At 32.7% G+C, this 14,359-nt stretch overlaps 2 protein-coding genes across 3 annotated transcripts in view; one reads left to right on the forward strand and one right to left on the reverse strand.

Annotated features, from left to right (window-relative positions):
- Window positions 1–3,531, forward strand: part of capn1 (calpain 1) — a 68,456-nt gene extending 64,925 nt beyond the window's left edge. The window contains exons 21-22 of the mRNA XM_030162064.1: window positions 1,439–1,497; window positions 2,940–3,531. Of these exons, the coding sequence (XP_030017924.1) occupies window positions 1,439–1,497; window positions 2,940–2,966 (86 nt within the window). The 3' untranslated portion in view covers window positions 2,967–3,531. The remainder of the gene's footprint in view (window positions 1–1,438; window positions 1,498–2,939) is intronic.
- A 4,971-nt stretch (window positions 3,532–8,502) lies between these two features.
- The window catches only part of pnp5a (purine nucleoside phosphorylase 5a), a 30,856-nt gene continuing 24,999 nt past the window's right edge, over window positions 8,503–14,359 (reverse strand). For both annotated transcript variants that reach the window (XM_030162105.1, XM_030162104.1), the window contains 5 exons: window positions 13,455–13,624; window positions 13,260–13,363; window positions 11,738–11,913; window positions 11,457–11,647; window positions 8,503–9,182 (listed from right to left, as the gene is read on the reverse strand). In XM_030162105.1, coding sequence (XP_030017965.1) covers window positions 8,956–9,182; window positions 11,457–11,647; window positions 11,738–11,913; window positions 13,260–13,363; window positions 13,455–13,624 — 868 coding nt within the window. In that variant the 3' untranslated portion in view covers window positions 8,503–8,955. The remainder of the gene's footprint in view (window positions 9,183–11,456; window positions 11,648–11,737; window positions 11,914–13,259; window positions 13,364–13,454; window positions 13,625–14,359) is intronic.

The raw sequence follows: 14,359 nt of genomic DNA on the forward strand, positions 1-14,359 counted from the left end.
GTGAAATGGTAGTTTATTTTTGCGTAAATACAGTAAAATGACATGAAAATCTTTATATTTACAAAGAGAAAAATGTGGAGTTGTGAGTATTTATGAGTTATTATGATAGTATTTGACTGATCCAACCCACTTTAGATTAAACTGGTCTGTATGTGGAACCTGAACTAAAACGATTAATATCTTCAGTGTAATTTTTGCATTTCACAAATTCATCCCAGGGGCCGGACTGGACCCTTTGGCGGGCCAGATTTGGTCCCTGGGCCATATGTTTGACACCTGTGATGTAGAGTTAACAGCAGCAACATACAACAAGCAAGTGCAGACAAAAAGACAGGTAGAAAAAATGAGTGAAAATGAAAATATAGAGAAAAATAAGAAATTTGGTATTTATATAAATATTTGATCATATACAGTCGCGGAAAAAATGAATAGACCATCAAAAGTCATTAAAAACAATGGTTATGCAATCCAGTACTAACTCCTGTGTGTATCATGTGACTAAAACAGACAGAAAAGAAAGCATGGAATGTCTAAAAGCACTGTTTTTGTCAGTACAATGCCATAGATACTGATGGAAGAACTGAAGTGATTTTGGTTATTATCAAGAAAACATGGAAAATGGATAGATATCAGCTGTGAAATTAAACTACTATGAGCTATTTTTGTTGTTATCATTATATTTGTCCAAACAAATGTACCTTTAGTTGTACCAGGCGTTAAAAAGGTTTCTGTTGGGTTTCTGTAAATTGACTTAGAGTCTGGTTTTGACCAACTCTATATATAAAATGTCAAGAGATAACTTTCTTGTGATCTGGCGCTATATAAATAAAATTTGATTGATTGAGTGATTTAATTGGTTTTCCCCTGTAAGTCGCTTTGGAAAAAAGCGTCTGCCAAATGCGTAAACATAAACATAAAAAGGGGTGGTCTAATAATTTTTTCCACGACTGTATTGATATAATGATCACGCTGAGAAATGACATAAAGTGAGATCACCTAGACCCAGCTCCTTCAACTAGTTGGTCATGACCAAAAACAGTAGGTCATTCCAAGTGGGTTGTGAAGTGTGTGGTTGAAAAAAAAGAAAAAAAAAAACCCCAACATGGACAAATAAAGATAGACAAGACCTGAGTGTGTGACAGGTCAGAACTGAAATGTCATTCACAAGCAAAATACCTATTCTTTTCACATAATACGACATCATGGCAAATGCATGACCTAATCTAAGATAAAGGCAATCCAGTGAAATATTAGGGTGTGCTTCTTTTTTTTTTTCTTTTTATTCTTTTTCTTTTATTTTGGCAGCGTAGTGCATAAATTCATTTTGGGTAGGTTGTACTTATTCAGTTCATTTTCCAGATGTTGCTTCTCAATTGGAATAAGTGTCTCTTAATGAACTTAACATCAACCTAAAATGAGTTGTTTTGTTTTTTTGCAGAAACATTCAAGACCATGGACACAGATAATGATAATGTTATATCCCTCGGCTTCTGTCAGGTATGTCCTACACTGTCTGCTGTTTAACCGCAGCCTAAGTCACACTAAACTAAACTCAACTTGTTGTTTTGACAAAAGGAAGCATTTTTCCAAAGCACAAATGACCATTGATTAGAACTAAGGTTGCACTGATACCGATACCAGTATCGGGTATCAGGTCCGATACTCAGCGTGTGTACTTGTACACAACCACACAGATACCACTTACAGCAGCGTCACATTCACAGTTCAGTGCAGCAGGTATGCGGTGGAGGAGTGATGTCAGCAGTGTAGAGATTTAACTAAATAAATGATAGTGACCAAAGTAACATTAAAGACACAGACGGATATGGACAGAGCGTTCTGTTCATCCTCTGTGTATATTCCATCTGTTTTCGGAGAATACCACCGGAAACCGTGGAGGTAGAGGATCTGTTCAAAGAGTGACTGTAAGTTAGAGAAAAACTACTGACACATTTATGACACTTACACTCAGCAATATCAACATCAGCATTAGTATCCACATTAGTGTTACCGCTGTCGTCTCCATGTTTATTATTACTGACTTTCTTCTTCTCAAAAATCGTTACTTTTCTTCATTGTATTGGTCCAGTATGGTTAATTACGAGTGGCGCCCTCTGGTGGATTGAGCGAAAAACGCTCATTCCAACACATTAAATGTCAGTAGCAGCACTTTGTTCCAGTCAGACTAATGACAACGACAATAAAGCACATTTACAAAAGGAACTAAGAACTGGAATGGGATTATTAAGGACTCATATCGGTACTTGGTATTGGCAAGTACTCAAATGTAAGTACTTGTAAGGCTAATGATGTTCATTTTGTCTTCTGTTTATGTAATTATACTTTCCTTTTTTTTCTTTTGTTCAGACAAGGTCTAGTTTTTAGATGTTACCTGCTTGACAGTTTCCACTGTGACTCCAGTCTTCCTCAGAAGTGTCATCCGACGTGCTGCAGACGTGTCATTTATCAGCTGGTCAGCTCGACGGACCAATCAGAGCCCGTCGAGCCGACCGTGCCTCCTTGGGTCAAGGAGGCAACAGAGATCAGGAAGCGGGTGAGCAGCACCATCAGCCGGGATGAGGGGGCGTACACCCTCACACACCTGGGATTCCTTCCTCCAGAGACCACCCAAGGCGGAGGAGGTGCGGCTCGACGGACCAATCAGAGCCCGTCGAGCCGACCAGCTGATAAGTGACACGTCAGCAGCATGTTGGATGACACTTCTGAGGAAGACTGGAGTCACAGTGGAAACTGTCAAGCAGGTAACATCTAAAAACTAGACCTTGTCTGAACAAAAGAAAAAAAAGAAAAGTGTAAGTACTTGTACTTGATCTGGAAAACAGTGGTATCGGTGCATCCCTAATTAGAACCTATCTTTATTTGCCTTTAGTTACATTTATTGACCTTTGTTATCGCCATGGTTTCTGTCTTTCCTACAGTGGATCACCCTGACGATGTTTGCCTAGACATGAGTGGACTTCTCGCTCACCGTTGCACTGTGCTCTGCTGCAGCTTCAGGGCACGTCAGTTTCAGAAGTGCCTTTCATACTCCAGTCTCTGCTTTTCCACCGCTGAGGCTTTCCAATGTTTAAAGACTTATATGAATCTTTGCAGCACCTGCAATGTTATATCCACATTCATTTTTTCCAAGCAGAAAGAAGCCCATTTCTCTAGTTCCAAAAGTGCACCATTGGTTTTATTGTTTTTTTTTTTTTAATTTTTCATTCAATCATATAGTTTAGGGCAGAGGCATATGGCATTTTTTTTTATTTTTTTTTATTAAACAGAATAATGTGACTTTGCCGTAGTGAAAGACAGCTCTAGCATATACTATCAGAATTGTCGCCTTAATACCTAAAAATGCTAACATGTAGCTATCAGGTTCATGTCTGCATATGAGAAAATAAATGAAAAAAGTAAAATAAGACACAAACCAAAAGAAGAATTCCTCAACTGAACTCACAAGTGTCTCAGCAATAAAGCATTAGGATGAATTGCAATTTTTTTCTATATTATTATTATTATTATTATTATTATTATTATTATTATTATTATATTAGTCAATTTGGCTTTTCCACAAACTTTAATTATTGTTATGGCAAGCAGTCATTTTGGAGCCACTTTATCGTAAGACCAACCTAATAAAACCTTATTTACATGTGGTTTATAAATCAGTCATCAATTAGGTTGTCTCCACCTCATGAGACATTAAATGACATTACTGTTGGACATTTTCTCTTTCCATACACGTCCTTTATTTTGTGTCTTTATTGGTCAGCGGAGGCTAAAGAGTTACCGCCATTTTTACCCAAATTACTTGGTTAAGTTAACAGTGACGTAAAAAAAAATGATTAGATCATCAAAAGTCATTAAAAACAATAGTTATGCAATCCAGTACTAACTCCTGTGTGTATCATGTGACTAAAACAGACAGAATAGAAAACATGGAATGCCTAAAAGCACTGTTTTTGTCAGTACAATGCCATAGATATTGATGGAAGAACTGAAGTGATTTTGGTTATTATCAAGAAAAACATGGAAAATGGATAGATATCAGCTCTGAAATTAAACTACTATGAGCTATTTTTGTTGTTATCATTATATTTGTCCAAACAAATGGACCTTTAGTTGTACCAGGCATTAAAATGAACAAGAAACTGAAGAAAACATGGGGTGGTCTAATAAGTTTTTCCACAACTGTATATCCCATAAATAATTACATGTTTTCACTGCAAAAATCAAAATCTTACCAAGTGTATTTTTCTCATTTCTAGTCCAAATATCTCATCACACTTAAAATAAGACATAATAACTTAAAGAGGAACTTTTCAGTCAGATATAAGAACTTATTTTTAGACAATAGATCTTGAAAATCTTATTTCAAGAAATCTTACCAAGATAATTTTCACTGGTTCCATTGACAGATTTTTTTTTTTTTTTGCTTAATTCAAGCAAAAAAAATCTTAAATTACCCAAAAAAAAAGAAAAAAAAAAAGATAAATCTTGAATTAAGAAAAAAAATAAAAATATATAGAAGATTTTTTGTTTGAATTAAGTAAAAAAAAAATCTGCCTATAGAATAAGTGAAAATTATCTTGGTAAGATTTCTTGAAATAAGATTTTCCAGATGTATTGTCTAAAAATGAGTACTTATATCTCACTGAAAAGTTCCTCTTTAGGTGATTATGTCTTATTTTAAGTGTGATGAGATATTTGGACTAGAAATGAGAAAAATACACTTGGTAAGATTTAGATTGTTGCATTGTAGGCTTATATAAACAAAACCGATTGGTTAGGTTTAAGTAAAAATCGTGGATTGAATTAAAGTAGAATTTTTCACAATAAAGTCATAGCTACCCTTATAAAGTGATGAAACTTTAATTACAGATACGGATGAATTTTATTGGTTTGAAATTCTCTTCATTGGCTTTTATAAGGCTAATATTACTGTGAAGTGGTACTGTGATCTAATTATATATATCATAAAGTCATATGTCCAGATATGCCACAGTTCAGTGCCACAGTTTTAAAAGGTTTTAATTCATGACTTGGAAGCAAAGGGAACCTTTTTATTTAACCCATAAAGACCCAAACAGCCACAGCGACCAAAACCATCTACTGATCTAAACTGTTTAATACCTGTTGATCCACTAATCCTATCAATACATGGAAATAATAAGTGTAAAATGCAGTTTTTCATCTTTTCATGGTCATCAGATATGACCCATTTGGACGTTCAGTTTCTACAACATTGATTCACCAGTAAAACCCATGGAGTTGGATCAATGACGAATGAACACTTGGTTTATGTTCAGCTAAAGATATATTTTACTGAAAAAGTCACTTTTTCCTCCATTTTCTCTGTTTTTGATATAATAACCTTTGACTTTACTCTGAGCTTTTATGAACATCTACATCAGTCAATTAAAAACAGGAAAATAGCTGGTTTTCAAGGGGAAAAAGTGCAAAATTCAGAGGATAATATTATAATAAATGGTATAACATCACTTAGGAAAGGTTAAATAAAGAGAAGAATTCATTTCAGAACAGTACAGAAGTCACACTGGGTCTTTATGGGTTAAGGTAAGACAGAGGTTGAGCCTGATATCAGTCAGCAGAATATCAGTGATAGTATTGTATCTAATACACACCATCCAGTGTGTATGAATGTGTGACGTTTGTGCATCTTGTGCCAATCTTTAATACGGAGCTATTGTAGAGACAGTGGAGGTGTGTGTGTGTGTGTGTGTGACAGATTTGTCTTAGAATTCTTTGCTTCTCTTTATGCGTAGCACTTTTAATGGTCTGTTTCATCAAACGAATGGAACTGGGTGTCACTGTGTTTTGAAAGAAATGTGTCAGCGTTGTTTTCAAAGGGAACAAGAAGTTATTTTAGGTGAAGGCAATAAAAAAAAAAAAAAAAAATATATATATATATATATATATATATATATGCAGGCTACGTAGATTTCCACTATGCATGCCATGGTAAAAAACAAACTCTTTGCCTTTTTTTTGTTGAACTAGGGGAGCAAGTACTTAATGTAAAGTGTTGAACTCTTAATAATGTGCCATGTTAAAGAAAAGACAAGATTTAAAACAACTCTTCATAGCCTTCAAATTAATTATTGATTAAGAAAAATAATAAATCTGCAAATGTTTGAAGTGTCACAGTAGCCTTTGCTACCAGTTATTGTCAGTTTATGGTTCTTTTTTCATCAAATCAAGCTGAACTGTTTTAAAATGTATGAAATCCTATAAATGCCATTGTTCTGTTTTTGCCAAGTAATGCTTATATAACCTGAACTAATGTTTACAGCAGGAACATTCTGTGCCCCTTTGGACTTTTTGTCATGCAACACTTTTACTGACGCTATTCTTAAATACATTATTCGTGATAATTATGCCTGAGTCTCTGGAGTGATCATTTATTTCTGATTTGTATTTGTGTTTATTTATTTAGTTACAGGACAGTGTGTATTGGAATAGAATAGAATAGAATAGAATAGAATAGAATAGAATAGAATAGAATAGAAGCTTTATTGTCATTGCATAATAAATACAACGAAATTGCACATGCCCCCCACATAAAAAAACACAAATAACGTTCAAACTACACTCTTCCCACTCATAAATACATTCAACAAACACACCAAACACATCAGTATTAAAATATGTCTATATAAAAGTGCAACTATATAAAAAAGTGCGTCTGTATAAAAGTCCCTTGGCTTAGATTTTAATGTGCTGGTGACTATGGTGTATGTTGGTGGTTTAGAGAGTAGATGGCTTTTGGAAAAAAACTTAATGAGGCATTAGTTGCAATAATAATAATAATAATAATAATAACCTCCTAAAACCCAGCCATGGGTTTTCTGTCCACATTTGTGGACTGTTGTGTGAACAGTTTCACAACTTTATACAAAAAAAGAAAACTATCCACCACAGAGGACATTCCATAAAAATGTTAAAAACTGCATCTGAAAAAACTGTTGCATCATGATGTTTCAAATATTGGCACTTATTTGATAAAAAACAAAAAAAAGCTTGTACTTTGCTGATATTTCCTGGGTCTCAGGAGGGTAATAATAATATATATAAAAAAAGATTATTATTATTATTATTATTATTAATAATAATAATAATAATAATAATAATAATAATAATAATAATAATAATAATAATAATAATAATAATAATAAAAATTGCATTTATAAAGCACTTCTCATTCAGCAGAATCTCAAAGTGCGACAGAGAGAAAACAGTCCAATAAAAAATAAAATACTGTAAAGAACAAGATGCATGCACCAGTTGTCCTGGACAAATGACCAATATAATAAAACATCACATAGATTACAAAGTATTAATATACTGGAAGAAAACTGTTAAACATGACAGATATAGGAAAATATGCTCAGACAAGAGCTTCACAACTTTATACAAAGAACAAAAAAAAAAAAAGAAAGAAAGAAAAGGAAACTATCCATCACAAAGGACATTCCATAAAAATTTTAAAAACTGCATCTGAAAAAACTGTTGCATCATGATGTTTCCAACATAGGCACTTATTTAATAAAAAAACAAAAAAAGCCGGTGCTTTACTGACATTTCCTGGGTCTCAGGAGGTTAAATTATAAAAAGTACTGTACAATAACATTTCCTAGAGCAGGGCTGTCAAACTCATTTTAGTTCAGTTCCACATTCAGCTAAATTTCATCTGCAGTGGGCCGAACCAGTAAAATAATAACAGAATAATATATAAATAATGTCAACTCCAAACTTTTCTTTATGGTTTAGAGCAAAAATAAATAAATAAATTTACATTTAGAAAAGGTTTACATCTACAAACTATCCTTTCAAAAGATATGAATAACACAAACAAACTGAAAAAATAACTGTAATTTTAACAATATTCTGCCTCCGTTTTTCATTTCCACATGTACATTAGAACTTACAGATCACGGTGGATCTACAAACACACAAAACATTTAGTAACAGGTGGAATATTTTTTAAAATTGTACTTACTTCACTGAAGAAATTTCAGGTTGTTCATATTTGTTCAGATTATTCACTTTTTTTTTTGCGAAATTGTACTTTGTTTTAGTGTAAATACATGAAAATATTTACATTTAAAGAGAAAAAATTTGAAGTTGTCATTATTTCTCTGTTATTATGATAGTATTTTACTGGTCCCGCCCACTTGAGGTTGAATTGATCTGAATGTGGAACCTGAACTAAAAGGATTGTTAATATGTTAGTGTAATTTTTGCATTTTACAAATTCATCCCAAAGGCCGGACTGGACCCTTTGGCGGGCCGAATTTGGCCCCCGGGCCGCATGTTTGACACCTGTGTCCTAGAATAAGAATAAGATTTAAAAGAAAGAAGAAGAGAGAGGACAAAAAAACAAACAAAGATAAATCGTAAAATAGCATAGATTGGGTTTATTGTACAAACTAAATGTGAAAAAAGCCAAAAAAAAAAAAAAAACAACCGACACAGTTTAATATGGTAATAAATAGTATCTTTAGTAACAACAGTCATTACAAAAACAAACACAGAGAAATACCTTAAGTCCAATAATGTACATATTTCAACAACGTCATAATATTAGGATCTTACAAGAGATTGTCGCTCATTGTTAAGTTAAATTACAGACATTTGTACAAGCCGATCAAATATTTAAAAGTTAGCACATATACACCTCATTATACGCAATACAAAAAAAAGAAAGTGACTTTTTTCTCTAGAGGAATGTAAGGTGTTGCCGTAAAACCAAAGTTGTGTAAAAGTACAGTTTTGATTTGACATGATTCGATTTTTCAGACGACTGTTATCTTTGACCTAAGAGTGACAACAGCCCATAGTGTACTTGAAACATCACAAATGAAACAGAACCTCAATTATTCATATCATATAATACAGGGCTACCACCCATAGGCTTTCCAGTTGTTCTTAGGCGTAGTTGTTGCTGTTGATGTTGTGTTCAATCCGGGTCACCATGGTAGAAACCAGCCGCTCCAGCTGCTCTGCTCGCTGTTTACCGATCTGCAGGACCTCCTCGTGGTTGGCCTTTTCTGCGCTGTCGTAGTCCATCACCGCCTGGTTGGTGATCAGCGACAGAGCGAAGCATCGCATCCCACAGTGACGAGCGACGATCACCTCATGAGATGTGCTCATGCCTGAAGAGGAAACAGCAAGAAAATGATGTGAGACAGAAATACGCAAAACCCACACTGGAAAAAATGACCCTCTAAAAACAAGTAGAAAATATTAATACAAGATTTTTTTGTTTGAATTAAGTTTAAAAAAAATCTGCCAATGGGACAAGTGAAAATTATCTTGGTAAGATTTCTTGAAATAAGATTTTCAAGATCTGTTGTCTAAAAATAGGTTCTTATATCTCACTGAGAAGTTACTCTTTAGGTGATTTCAAGATTTTTTTTTGCTGAATTGAAGATGTTTTTGTTTAATTGAAGATATTTTTTTGCTTAATTCAAGATTTATTTTTTTTTCTTAATTCAAGATTTTTTTTTTTGTTTAATTCAAGTTTTTTTTTGCTTAATTCAAGATTTTTTTTTGCCTAATTCAAGATTTTTTTTTACTTAATTCAAATTTTTGGTTGTTTTTTTTTTTTTGCTTATTTGAAGATGGTTTTTTTTGCTTAATTCAAGCACAAAAAAATTGCCTATGGAATGTAAGATTCCTTGAAAAAAGATTTTCAAGATCTGTTGTCTAAAAATAGGTTCTTATATCTCACTGAGAAGTTACTCTTTAGGTGATTTCAAGATTTTTTTTGCTGAATTGAAGATGTTTTTGTTTAATTGAAGATATTTTTTGCTTAATTCAAGATTTTTTTTTTTTGTTTAATTCAAGTTTGTTTTTTTTTTTGCTTAATTCAAGATTTTTTTTGCTTAATTCAAGATTTTTTTTTACTTAATTCAAGTTTTGTTTTTTGTTTTTTTTGCTTATTTGAAGATGTTTTTTTGCTGATTCAAGCACAAAAAATTTGCCTATGGAATGTAAGATTTCTTGAAATAAGATTTTCAAGATCTGTTGTCTAAAAATAGGTTCTTATATCTCACTGAGAAGTTACTCTTTAGGTGATTTCAAGATTTTTTTTTGCTGAATTGAAGATGTTTTTGTTTAATTGAAGATATTTTTTTGCTTAATTCAAGATTTTTTTTTTTTTTTTGCTTAATTCAAGATTTTTTTTTTTTGTTTAATTCAAGTTTTTTTTTTTTGCTTAATTCAAGATTTTTTTTTTACTTAATTCATGTTTTTGGTTTTTTCTTTTGCTTATTTGAAGATGTTTTTTTTGCTTAATTCAAGCACAAAAAATTTGCCTATGGAATGTAAGATTCCTTGAAATAAGATTTTCCAGATCTATTGTCTAAAAATAAGTTCTTATATCTCACTGAAAACTTACTCTTTAGGTGATTTCAAGATTTGTATTATTTTTGCTTAATTCATGATTTTTTATTTATTTTTTTATTTTTTTGCTTAATTCAAGATTTTTTTTTTCCCCCTCAATTCAAGATTTTTTTTTTTTTTTTTTTTTTGCTGAATTCGAGATTTTTTTTTTTTTTTCTCAATTCAAGTTTTTTTTTTGTGCTTAATTGAACATATGTTTTGCTTAACAAATATATATCACACACAAAACATCTGCCAGTGGAAGGCAAGATTTCTTGAAATAAGGTTTTTAGGATCTATTGCCTAAGAATAAGTTCTTACATCTCACTGCAAAGTTACTCTTTAGGTGATTATGTCTTATTTTAAATGTGATGAGATATTCTGACTAGAAATCAGAAAAATACACTTATATAATATAAAGATTTAGATTTTTTTTCAGTGCAGATGATGTCACAGCAGCAGAGTTCTGATATTTAATAATAATAATAATAATAATAATAATAATAATAATAATAATAATAATAATAATAACAATGGAGAGCCAAATGCTAACAATGGGGTAAATGTTGGTTAAAGGTAAAGTAATGATCGATTCTAGAAGTTTATTGTCATATACACAACAGTACTGAGCAGGGAAATTCTTACTTTGCAAAATCCCTTCACACGACTAACATAAACAATTAAACTAAATTAAAATGCAATAAAGGAAATAAACTGTGCAATTAAAACTATTTAAACTAAAAGGAAGATAGTTCAGAGACTTCCTATGTAGCTTTAATTTTTCCTGTCTGATCTTTCCATACATGCTATTTCCAGATTTATCCAGTTTGGAACATGATTAGTAACACTAAACAACAGAGAAGTTGGAAATAAATTAGCATTTCAGCTCTAATAGGTGAAGCAGACGTAAATATAAAATACTTCCACCTCACTTTGGGTTTTTTCTACTATTTTCCTACTAAACGTTCGCTGCATATTACATCCCCACACTTGTTCAGCTCATTATCATAACAGATGTATGAACTCCATGGAGCTGGTCTTACCAACAGCATCTGCCCCCAGTCTGTAGAGCATACGACACTCAGCGATGGTCTCAAATGAAGGTCCACCCAGGACGCAGTAGACCCCCTCCTTCAGGAAGTCTCCTAAGCCCAGCTCCTGGCCCACATCCATGGCCAGCTGCTGCAGCTCACGGTCGTATGCATCGGACATACAGGGGAAACGCACGCCGAACCTGCAGAAGGAACAGCAGTGGAGATGAATAAAGATGACCAGAGCAGACAGAGGTGCAGGTTTGAATCCACTCTGGAACTGGAATAGGAACCTTTCATCGTTGGGTCCGGCCAGTGGATTGTTTCCAGCAAAGCCAGGCATGTTGATGTGGTCTTTGATGATCATGATGTCTCCTACTTTGAAGTCCTGATTCAAACCTCCAGCTGCATTTGTCAGGATCACCGTTTCCACACCAATCAGCTTGAAGATGCGCATGGGCAGAGTAATCTGGAAAACATACACACAGTATTTACATGGAAAATAGACTAGAGGAGCATTTAAGTACTTTTACTGAAAAGTTTACAAGACTTTTATTGTGTTTTACATATATTTTAGTGTGGATGTATGTACACTGCAAAAAATCAAAATGTTACCAAGTGTATTTTTCTCATTTATAGTTAAAATATCTCATCACATTTAAAATCAGACATAATCACCTGAAGAGTCACTTTTCAGTGAGATATAAGAACTCATTTTTAGACAACTGAGCTTGAAAATCTTATTTCAAAAAATCTTACCAAGATAATTTTCACTTGTTCCATTGGCAGATTTTTTTGCTTAATTCAAGCTTTTTTTTTTGGCTTAATCAAAGATTTTTATTTTATTTTTTTTGCCTAATTCAAGATTTTTTTGCTTAATTCAAGATTTTTTTTTTTTTTTTTGCTTAATTCAAGATTTTTTTTTGCTTAATTCAGTTTTGTTTTTTTTGTTTTTTTGCTTAATTCAAGTTTTTTTTTGCATAATTCAAGATTTTTTTTCTTAATTCAAGATCTTATATTTGCTTAATTCAAGATTTTTTTTTGCTTAATTTAAGATTTTTTTTTTTGCTTAATTAAATTTTTTTGATAAATTCAAGATTTTTTTTATTTTTTTTTTTTGCTTAATTCAACATTTTTCTTTTTTGCTTAATTCAAGCAAAAATAAATAAATGAATAAATAAAAATCTGCCAATGGAACAAGTGAAAATTACCTTGGTAAGATTTCATGAAATAAGATTTTCAAGATCCAGTATCTAAAAATAAATTCTTATATCTCACTGAAAAGTTACTCTTTAAGTGACTGTGTCTTATTTTAAGTGTGATGAGATATTTTTACTAGAAATAATAAAAATACACTTATATGATATAAAGATTTTGATTTTTTTTTCCAGTGCAGATGATGTCACAGCAGCGGAGTCGTGATATTTACTTCAGCAGAAAAAGAAAAATGGAACTAATGTTAATAATAATAATAATAATAATAATAATAATAATAATAACAATAATAATAATGGAGTCAAATGTTAACAATGGGGTAAATGTTGATTAAAGATAATGTGATGACAGATTCAAGAAGTTTATTTAGACTTTTAAGCACCCTGCCAAAGAGCTTTTTCCAGGTTAAATCAAGGTTTAATAAAATAAAAAGTGCAAAAATCTTCCAGCAGCACAACTGGATATTAAGCATCCATCATCACATTATCATGACATTTTACAACCTGCACTTTTAAAGCAGTTGAATCAGTCTTTTTTTTACTCTCACTGTCTCTTCTTCAACTAACACATTTCCGACCCCTGCGCTGACATTGAACTCACCTTCTGAGCGGGGTATCCCTCATACAGGTGGAAGCGGCCCTGCATGCAAACACACGCCCTTCCCTTCAAAGTGCCGAACACCAGACGTCCAGCGTGTCCGTGAACTGTGACCACACAGCACCAACAGTCAGAACAGATGAACAGGAGCCAGTATTAAACCCCCACATGTGTCAGATGTGCGCTCGCTCTACTCACCGGTGCTCTGGGGGAAGTTGGGAATGTCCTTGTAGTTGAAGGCCACCTGGTCCTTTAACATGTCAGCCAGTCCTCCCAGGCCCGAGCCGCACACGATGCCCACTTTAGGACGCACGTCTGTCTGGGCAAGCAGCCAGTCGGCGGTGGCCTTGCAGTCCTCGTAACTGTAGCTGGATGATAGAGAAAGGTCAGAGGTCAGGGGGAATGTGGAAATTAAATAAGGCAGAACTTTCTGAGGAGAGAACATGAATCTGCTGTTGGTTAATTAAGTAGTTTTATGTAAAAAGCAGAGTTTAAGACAGTTTTGTGGATGAATTACAGGCTAATGCAAAGTGACGCTGTCTTGTAGATTCTTCAGTTTTTGACTTTTTTTTGACTCTATTAGATTAGTTATCGGATTCAATTTTTTCACACACACTCACACACACACATGGACACACACTTACAGTACACACAGTATATATGTATACATACAGTATACATATATACACAAACATTATACATTCATGTCTTTTCATCTATTCTTGTATTTTACTGTTATTTTAGTTTTTATTTATTTTTCTGAACAGCACTTTGGTCCACTGTGGTTGTTTTAAAGTGCTTTACAAATAAAGTTGGATTTACTTAATTCGAGATTTTTTTTTTGCTTAATTTAAGATTTTTTTTTGCTTAATTCAACATTTTTTTTGCTTAATTAATTTTTTTTTTTTTAATTCAACTTTTTTTGCTCAGTTCAAGTTTTTTTTTTGTTGCTCAGTTCAAGATTTTTTTTTTGCTTAATTCAAGATTCTTTTTTTTGCTTAATTCAAGATTGATTTTTTTTACTTAATTCAATTTTTTTTGCTTAATTCAAGATTTATTTGTTTCTTAATTCAAGATTTTTTTTTTTTTTTGCTTAATTCAAA

The sequence above is a fragment of the Sphaeramia orbicularis genome, chromosome 18, assembly GCF_902148855.1.
Source record: "Sphaeramia orbicularis chromosome 18, fSphaOr1.1, whole genome shotgun sequence".
Classification (NCBI taxonomy): Eukaryota; Metazoa; Chordata; class Actinopteri; order Kurtiformes; family Apogonidae; genus Sphaeramia; species Sphaeramia orbicularis.